The sequence below is a fragment of the Orcinus orca genome, chromosome 6 (assembly GCF_937001465.1).
Source record: "Orcinus orca chromosome 6, mOrcOrc1.1, whole genome shotgun sequence".
Lineage (NCBI taxonomy): Eukaryota > Metazoa > Chordata > Mammalia > Artiodactyla > Delphinidae > Orcinus > Orcinus orca.
In genome coordinates, this window is record NC_064564.1 from 29,185,261 (window position 1) to 29,194,168 (window position 8,908).

At 57.6% G+C, this 8,908-nt stretch overlaps 1 protein-coding gene and 1 pseudogene across 1 annotated transcript; one reads left to right on the plus strand and one right to left on the minus strand.

Annotated features, from left to right (window-relative positions):
• Positions 1–3,236: 3,236 nt before the first annotated feature.
• Positions 3,237–4,380, minus strand: LOC125964793 (thimet oligopeptidase-like; annotated as a pseudogene).
• On the plus strand, positions 4,163–8,347 carry LOC125964794 (uncharacterized protein C6orf132 homolog). The gene is made up of 4 exons (XM_049711373.1): positions 4,163–5,765; positions 5,844–6,563; positions 6,595–7,331; positions 8,076–8,347. The coding sequence occupies exons 2-4, from the start codon at positions 5,962–5,964 to the stop codon at positions 8,345–8,347; spliced, it is 1,611 nt and encodes a 536-aa protein (XP_049567330.1). The 5' UTR covers positions 4,163–5,765; positions 5,844–5,961.
• The last annotated feature ends 561 nt before the right edge of the window (positions 8,348–8,908 follow it).

Consider the following 8,908-nt stretch of genomic DNA (forward strand, 5'->3'; position numbering starts at 1 on the left):
GCAAGTTGTATTAGTGCCAGACAATCACCTGAGCTTCTGGATGCTTCTCTGAACCTCTTGACTTTTTCTTCTTGCTATCTGAAATTCATGCCAGATAAGCCTTTTTGTAGAGAGCATGTACAGACTTGTCTATTTTCATATAAGAAAGCGATGCAGTGAGCCAGGTCGGGGGTTAAGCCCTCATTCTCAGAGTGGTGTTGAGCTCCTGGTGAAATATTATCATCATTTCCTCAGAATAGAAAAGCAGTTATCTCAAGTTTTTAATGCCATTAACTATTTATACATTTATGTATAATACATATATTTATTGTACCTACGAGGTGTGCTCTCTTGGGAAGTACAAAGGTATTTGAGACGTAAGTTGTTCGTTTGTTTTCCCACAAATACTGTGACCCTTTGAGCAGGAAGGTCTATGTTTTACTAACATCTAGAACAAGCAGCTAACACGGTGTCTAAGATGTAGTCAATAAATATGAAATAGGTAAATGAACACATTTTTAAGGAAGGGCCAGGACATGAACAAATAGAAAATTTTCATTTTCAGTCACAAAGCCACAACAGACATAAAAATGATACAGACAACAAGTGCTACGGTCATTCAAAGAAGGCGTAGAATTGATACAACAAGGATCTCCTCTATGGCACAGGGAACTGTACTCAATATTTTGTAATAACTTATAAGGGAAAATAATCTGAAAACGGAATCACTGTGCTGTACACCTGAAACGGACACGACATCGTAAATCAACTATATTTCAATTAAAAACCAAACAAACAGACAACAGCAACAACAAAAAACCAGAGAGGTCATAGAAGTTCTTATGAGATTCCAGAAGAGAAGAGAAGCCAAATGAGGACGGGAGAGGAGGCTTTTGAATCAGTTCAGAGGAGAAGTCACAGAGGAACTAGTCTTTGATCTGAACTTGAGATTAAGATTAAGATGAATTAATCTGAGTTAATTAAGATTGCAACACAGGGATATTACAGATGAAGGTAATCACATAAACTTACTCTACTGAAACTTGCAGAGGTTATGAGTGTTGTTCAAGATCCCAAAGCAAGTGCATTGTGGAATCAGAATTTTAAGTGAGGCCTAATGAACTAAAAACAAAGAAACACAGAAACAAGCCCTTCCTGTGACACCACGTTGCCTTTGAAGTCGTTTTTTTTTTTGGCGGGTTGGCAGAAACTGGTTCCAGTGTTTCTTGCAGGAATGACTGGCCACAGGACTGGGCGTCGTAGCTTCCTGCCAGGCGGCCGAAGGTCGCAGGCAGGTGGGTCACTGGGACACACGTGGAGGGGCTCCTGCCCGGCTCCCTGGCCGCTCAGTGCCCCTGCCCCAGAGCGGGGGTGGGGGCCCCAAAGCAGCCTTGTCTGAGTCCCCTGCCACTAGAGAGAGTATTGGCCCAACACTTGTAGAAAACGGGGACCTTGCTGGCAGTTCAGTGGAGGGACACAAATAAATCTTTGCCGACTTTCTGCTGAAGCTCACGAGGGTTCACTCCTAAGCCTCTTACAAGGTCAGCTGCCGAGGCTGCGAGAGATGAGTCGGGGCTCGCCCTCCACCACGGGGAGATCGCTGGTTAAAGCGCTCACGAGGGAGTGAACCGCGTGTCCGCACCGACACACAAGGGCAGACCTCGTCGATGCCTTCTGTTCGGGGTATGAAGCCCTCTCCTGCCTCTTCCAGGCTCTCTAGAAAGCATGTGCAGAGCCTCCCACCCCACCCTCGGACTCCGCGGGCCACAGCTGGAGGGACCAGCCAAGGAACCGTGGCAGGAAGAGGCCAGAGGTCAGCGGGCCTCGGCCGGAGCCCGTCAGTCGGTCCCCATTCACACACCACCAGACGATCCTCTTGACCTGGGCAGTAGCCGCCAACCGACCGCTGAGGTGAGCCCGGTGCGCGCTTGGCTACCTGGCATGGCTGGGAACCCCAGGATCTCCTGGCAGAGGCGGGCATTCTCCTGGGCCGGGTCCGCGGGCGTCTGCGTGTGCAGGGCCTGAACCACCTTGGCCAGGACGATCTGGCACAGGTTGAAGAGGCCTGGGGGGCGGGAGGAAGGAGACGGGGGGCTGGCACCGTGTCCAGGCCGCGCTTTCCAGCCGGGCAGACCGGAAGCCCCCTTCCCTTCCCTCGGTCCGGCCGCATCTGGGTTGGCCTCCCGGGACTTGATGAGCTTGTCCAGCAGCTCCTGAGGGACGGTGCTGCCCGTGCCCCACCAAGACTGGCAGCAGCGCCAGGGCCTCCCAGGGCACGGCGCCCCCGGCCCCAGAGCCTTCCCTCTGGTTCTCATCACCGGCTGTCACCAGACTTGCATGCAATGTTCTTTTCTTTTCTCTTGTCGTCTTTACGTCCCTCAGCCACGCAACGCGGTGAAGCCCTGACGCTCGCTGCCGCGTCGATACACCCTGAGAACACGATGCTCAGCGAGAGAAGTCATACACAGAAGGACACACAGGGCGTGACCCCACTGAGGAGAAACGTCCAGAGCAGGTAGATCCACAGAGTCAGCGAGTGGGTTCCTGGTTGTCAGGGGCTGGCGAGGGGACGGAGTGATAGCTAAGGGCGTGAGGGACATTTTCGGGGTGACGGAAATGGTCCAAAGCAGTAGTGACGTCTGTACAGCTCAGTAAACTGTCCGCACACGCCCCGGTGCAGCCTGTGAGAGCATCGCGCTCAGGATGAAGGGCTGACCACAGGAAGACTGAACGAGCAGTGGGTCCTGGGCCCAGACGCTCAGCTGGCGCCCCCCACGTGGGGAAGTCACGGGGACTTGCTGAGCCTCCACGGAGACTGGCAGCAGCCCCCGAGCTCACAGGGCATTGCGCCCCCGGCCCCAGAGCCTTCCCTCTGGTTCTCATCACCGGCTGTCAGCAGACTTGCAGGCAACGTTCCTTTCTTTTCTTTTGTCTTTTTCCAAGGCAACTCTTGAGTGCATGTATTTAACATGCAGGGAACCAGCCCTGACTCCTTGATCTGGGTCTTCCAGCCTCTAGAGCCTCGAGGACATCCATTTCCGTTATTTACGCGCCCAGTGCCTGGGGTCTGATGATGGAAGCTGACACCGAGGGCGTCACCACGTGCGGGGTGATGTCAGTGCAAGAATCCCATGGCGAGGGCCTGCCTGAGGACCACGCACGCCCGGGCCCTCCCCGCCCCCTGCCTGCAGCCCTGCGCCTGGGAGCGGAGCTGGTGCATCGCGTGCCCGACGTCGTGGAAGTTGGTCTCCCGCTCATCATGCTGCAGCAGGGAGGGCAGGTTGGGCGTAGGCTTGGTGAAGTTGGCCACCATGGCCGCGATGGCGATCTGGCAGCTCCCATCGTGCTGTAGGCAGCCCGGCTGCAGGCCGAAGCAGGCCGCGTGCCCGGACTTCCCCACCCTGCGGAGGGACGTGGATGGGGCCCCGCTTCGACAGAGGAGCCCCGGCCCACGGCCGACAGGTTCCCCCACGCACACACCGAGGATAGAGGTCAGGTAGAACTTGCCGATGGATGACCTTGCCCGAGGCCGCGTCCCAGACCATTTAGAGCCTCACGTCTTCGTGACACATGCTGGTGCCCTCCTCCAGGTCGAAGGTCAGCCCCAGCAGCTCCTGGGAGATGCCCAGCAGCCTGCGTGTGAGCGCCTGCATGGGGAAAGCCTCATTGAGCAGGTACTGGTTCACGTGGTAGCGCGTCTCCTCCCCCGGTTCATGTAGTAGCACAGGTCCCAGGCGTTGATGGGGCCGTCCAAGTGCAGGCCCCGCCTCTGGCACTCGGCCTTCTTTAGCTCCAGGATCACGGCCGCTCCTGCTCCCCGAGGGGCTTCAGCTTCTGGGCCAGCTCACCTGCGGGCGGAGGGGAGAGGCTCGGCTACGTCCCCGGGGCGGCCCCCCAGCCACCCCCGACCCCGCGCCCCTCAAGGCAGAATGAAGGGTCTGGGAAGGTGACCCCCAAGGGCTGACACAGTGGGGTCTCAGGCAGCACCACGTCCGGTCAAGGTCCGCCTGACCCCGTCCCCACTGGGACTCAGGGGGAGGCGGTGTTACCTAGGACAGTGGCCACCACCTGGCTGGTCTTGTCCATGTTCATCTCCAGCACGGAGTCGGCATGCGTGCGGAACCCCAGCAGGCGGGACTTCAGGGCCTGCAGCCTCACCAGCTCCCTGAGGATCACGCAGTTCTCCTGGAACCCAGAGACGGAAGGCACTGCGGACCAAGGGCCACGGCCTCCCCACGGGCCCCGGGCCAGGTCTCTGCAGGCGGGCAGGGCTCCCAGGCCACTGGCGGGCACAGCCAATCCCCCTCCCTCCTCCTCCTGGCCCGGATTTCTAGACACTTTGGTGCTGTCCTAACACGTGGTCTTTATTAACACAGGTCCTTTTGGAACCAGAAACGGCATGAACGTGATGGGCTCCAAGGCCAAGGGCAGGAAGAAATGCGGTCAGTCTTTCCAGGAGCCACCAAGGGGCCTCCCCGGGCTCAACAAGACAAACACGGCTGCCGTGCAGACAGTGGCTCAACCCCACGGTGCCCGAACACCCAGCCCCTGGACGGTGAGACACCTGTTGCTGCAGGTGGCCCGTGGCTCACTGATGAGGCCCGGCCCCAGGCGTACGCCACCTTCTCTGGGGCCACCTCTCCGGTCTGCAGTGGGGTTCTCCTGGGAGCCCCCAGTCACCACGGGACCAGCGTGGCCTGTCTGTAGCCCAAGAAGGTGGGGACACAAGACTGTCCCCCGTGCCCCCCGCATCACCCCCGAGGCCGAGCGAGCACCAGTGGTGTCTGCGGGGAAGATGAAGGGCTCACGCACAGCCCCCATCTACAGAAGCACAGACTGCAGCCACCTGCGCTATGGAACAAACACAAGTGTCCGTGCAGGACCCGATGTCTGACTGTCAAGGCCATGCCCGGGCCACGGTGAGAAGGTGCATCCCCCATGCAAGCCACAGAGAGGGGATGGGGGGGCCATCTGCGATTCTGAGCTCATCGGGCATCACCCCAGAGGGAGAGGGAGAGGGAGAGAGGTAGACAGAAGTACAGAGGGAGAGAAAGAGAGAGGGAGGGAGAGATGTCTCTCCCTTCCCTGGGGGTTCTCTAGTGCAGCCAAGGCTGAAAACCACTGCATTTTGGGAGATGGGTCCTCGTGGAAGAGTTAGATAGTAGCTCAATGGCATTATCGACACATACTAAAAAGGCCCCAAATCTTGGGGAGTCAGGGAGGGGAGTGTCGGCTGCCTCGTAAACGGGGAGAGATTGGGCATCAGGGGAGGTGCCTGTGCAGCCTGCGCCCAGGGCCCCGCAGACTTCATCTCCCAGCGGTGGTCCTGGGCTGGAAGTCAGCGGGGAGGTCAGGCTGTCCAAGCATCAACGTTGACTTCAGGGCTGGTCTAAAAGGCGCCTGGTGTTTGTTGAAGCAGAAAAAAGAGAAAGCAGTAGGGAGAGGATGGGAGTGGGAGGGGGAGGGAGCCCCCCTCCTCAGCACTTCTACCGCTCTCCCTCTCTCTCTCCCTTTCTCCCTCTCTCCCTCTACCTCGCTGCCTCTCCCTCTCCCTCCATCTCTCCCCCTGCCTCTCTCCCTCCCTCTCTCCCTGTCCCTCTTTCCCTGTCCCTCTCTCTCCCTCTTTCCCTGTCCCTCTCCCTCTCCCCCTTTCCCTCTCTCTCTCCCCCTCTCCCTCTCTCCCTTCCTCTCTCCCTGTCCCTGTTTCCCTGTTCCGCACGCTCTGGCTCTACCTCTTTCCCTCTCCCTCTCCCTCCACCTCCTTCCCTCTCTGGAGAGGGAAGGAGGTGGAGGGAGAGGGAGAGAGACATGGAGAGGGAGGGGGGAGGGAGAGAGACATGGAGAGGGAGGGGGGAGAGGGAGAGAGAGATGGAGAGGGAGGGGGGAGAGGGAGAGAGAGATGGAGAGGGAGGGGGGAGAGGGAGAGAGAGGGGGGAGAGGGAGAGAGGGGGGAGAGGGAGAGAGTGATGGAGGGAGCGAAAGATGTCTCTCCCTCCCTCCCTCTCTCCCTCCCTCTCTCCCTCTCCCTCCCCTTCTCCTCCCTCTCCCTCTCGCTCCAACTCTCCTTCTCCCTCCGTGTCTCCATCTCCCTCACTCCCTCCCAGAGAGGCAGAGATAAGGCAGAGGGAGAGAGGGAGAGGGAGAGATGGAGGGAGGGAGAGACGGAGGGAGAGGGAGGGAGAGAGGGAGGGAGAAAGAGGTCTCTTCCTCCCTCCCTCTCCCTCTCTCCTCCTTCTCTCCCTCTCTCCCTCTCCCTCTCTCTCTCCCTGTCCCTGTTTCCCTGTTCTGGTCTCCCTCTCCCTCTCTCCCTCTCCCTTGTCTCTGCCTCTCCCTCCATCTCTCCCTATGTGGGAAGGAGTGAGGGAGATGGAGACATGGAGGGAGAGGGAGAGTTGGTGGAAGAGGGAGAGGGAGGAGAAGGAGAGAGGGAGGGAGAGAGGGAGAGACGTCTTCGCTCCCTCTCTCTATCCCTCTCTCCCTTTCCCCCCTCTCCCTCCCTCGCCGCCCTCCCTCTCCTGCTCTCCCTGTCCCTCTTTCCCTGTCCCTCTCCCTCCACCTCCTTCCGTCTCTGGAGAGGGAAGGAGGTGGAGGGAGAGGAGACGGAAGGAGGTGGAGGGAGAGGGAGAGGGAAAGAGGGAGAGGGAGAGCTGAACAGGGAAACAGGGACAGGGAGAGAGGGAGGGAGAGGGAGAGAAGGAGGACAGAGGGAGAGGGAGGGAGGAAGAGACCTCTTTCCCTCTCCCTCTCCCCCCCTCTCTCTCGCTCTCCTCTCCATATCTCTCTCCCTCTCTTCCTCTCCCTCCCTCTCCCTCCATCTCTCCCTCTCTCCCTCTCCCTCTCCCTTGTCTCTGCCTCTCCATCTCTCCCTCTCTGGGAGGGAGTGAGGGAGATGGAGAGATGGAGGGAGCGGGAGAGTTGGAGGGAGAGGGAGAGGGAGGAGAAGGAGGGAGGGAGAGGGAGAGAGGGAGAGGGAGGGAGGGAGGGAGGGAGGGATAGAGGAAGGGAGGGAGGGAGGGATAGAGGGAGGGCGGGAGAGACGTCTTTCGCTCCCTCCCTCTATCCCTCTCTCCCTCTCCCCCCTCTCTCTCCCTCTCCCCCCATCCTGCTCTCTCTCCCTGTCCCTCCACCTCCTTCCCTCTCCAGAGAGGGAAGGAGGTGGAGGGACAGGGAGAGGGAAGGAGGTAGAGGGAGGGCGTGCGGAACAGGGAAACAGGGACAGGGAGAGAGGAAGGGAGAGAGGGACAGGGAAGAGGGACGGGGGAGGCGGGAAGACGGAGGGGGGCGGCGGGAGAGAGACGGGGGAGGGGGAGGGGAGAGGGAGAGGGATGTGGGAGAGCGAGGGGGAGACGGAGGTGGAGAGGGAGTTGGGAGAGGGACGGGGAGAGGGACGGGGAGGGGGGAAGGGGGGAGGGAGAGAGGGAAAGAGAGAGACGCAGAGGAAAGAGGGAGAGGGAAGGGGGGGGACAGAGGGAGAGGGAGAGAGGGAGGGGGAGAGGGACGAGAGGAAGCAGGAAGAAAAGAGAAAGAACACACCATGTACATTTCTGTCAAATGACACCGGGGATCCTTACACAACCAGGAGAAAATAACACAGCGAGGCTCTTTCTCAGCTGGAACTGGAACTACAGATGGGGCCAAACACCACCAGGGTGGCCACACATGTCCAGCTGCCGCCGCGGCCCCCTGAGTCTGGTCACCAGGGCTCTGAGTGTTTGCTCCAGGGACCTGGGGTTCACCCTGTCACCCTGGAGGTCGGGCCTAGACAGCAGGGCCCCGGGCTGGACACATGGGGGGAAAAGCATCCCCACAGGACAGCTTGTGCGAGCTGATTCAGCTGCGAGATTCTAGAGGCCCGGGATCACCCTGTGGCCCATGAAACCCAGGAGCCAGGAGGGTCTTGCATCGGGATTCCTGTCCGTTGGCCTGTAACGTTTGTGTAAGGAATCTTGGAAACAATGGTAACAAGACTGAATTCGAACGAGCTTTAGGATATTACGGACCACTCCGAAGTGTGTGGGTTGCTAAAAACCCTCCCGGCTTCGCTCTTGTTGAAAATGAAGATCCCCGAGGTGCAGCGGATGCTGTCTGAGAACTAGACGGGAGAACACTCTGTGGCTGCCGAGTAAGAGTGGACCTGTCCAATGGGGAAAGGAGAAGTCGACATCGTGGCCGCCTCCTTCTTGGGGTCGTCGCCCTCGAGATGATTATCGGAGGAGGAGTCCTCCCCCTCACCACAGATGTCCAAGACGGAGAAGCTTCTCCCGCAGCCGGAGCAGGTCCCTTTAGTAGATGTAGGAGAAGAGAGAGATCACTGTCCCAGGAGAGAAATCGCAAGCCGTCCCGATCCAGGTCAAATGAAAGGAAATAGCAGACCACTTTGCAAGAGGAGTGGTGCACAGGAAATAACTTCATTTGACCGGAGTATGTACAGAAAATTCAAGTTTCGTTTGAGACTTCCGAAGCTTGATGCACTTTTTAAATGTTTTAGCTGTTCACATTTGTTTGTCTCTTGGGACAGTGACACATAAAGGTGTCATTCTCTATGGTTTGAAATGGGTCATATGAGGCATGTAATATGAAGAATTGTTTCTTTACAATGTTCTCTTAAGCAAAATTGAATTTGCTTTGAATTTTTGGTCTTGCCTAGACTGATGATAAAACTCTAACTCCTGCCCACCTAAAGTGTGATGTTTATTATTATGGAAACAACACTGGCAAACATTGAAGAGACTTTCTGTAGCTGGGATATGGTATGCAGCTGTAGTTAAGCAAGCAGTCTTTAAAAGGTGCTGTGAACACAAGCCAGCAGGTAGAAGTGAAAGCCGCACCCTTACCCTAGATTAGAGGTTTAAGAATTCCACTAGTCTTCACACTGGACAAGAGGTTATCCAGTGAGTTTAGAATCTAAGAAGTTTCAAGGAAGTTAGTT

Coding starts and splice junctions, on each gene's coding strand:
- LOC125964794 (XM_049711373.1), top strand. CDS start 5,962: ATGTCTCTCCCTCCCTCCCTCTCTCCCTCCCTCTCTCCCTCTCCCTCC. Junction 6,564..6,594: donor GTCTCTGGAGAGGGAAGGAG/GTGGAGGGAGAG, acceptor AAGGAGGTGGAG/GGAGAGGGAGAGGGAAAGAG. Junction 7,332..8,075: donor AGAGCGAGGGGGAGACGGAG/GTGGAGAGGGAG, acceptor TCTGAGAACTAG/ACGGGAGAACACTCTGTGGC.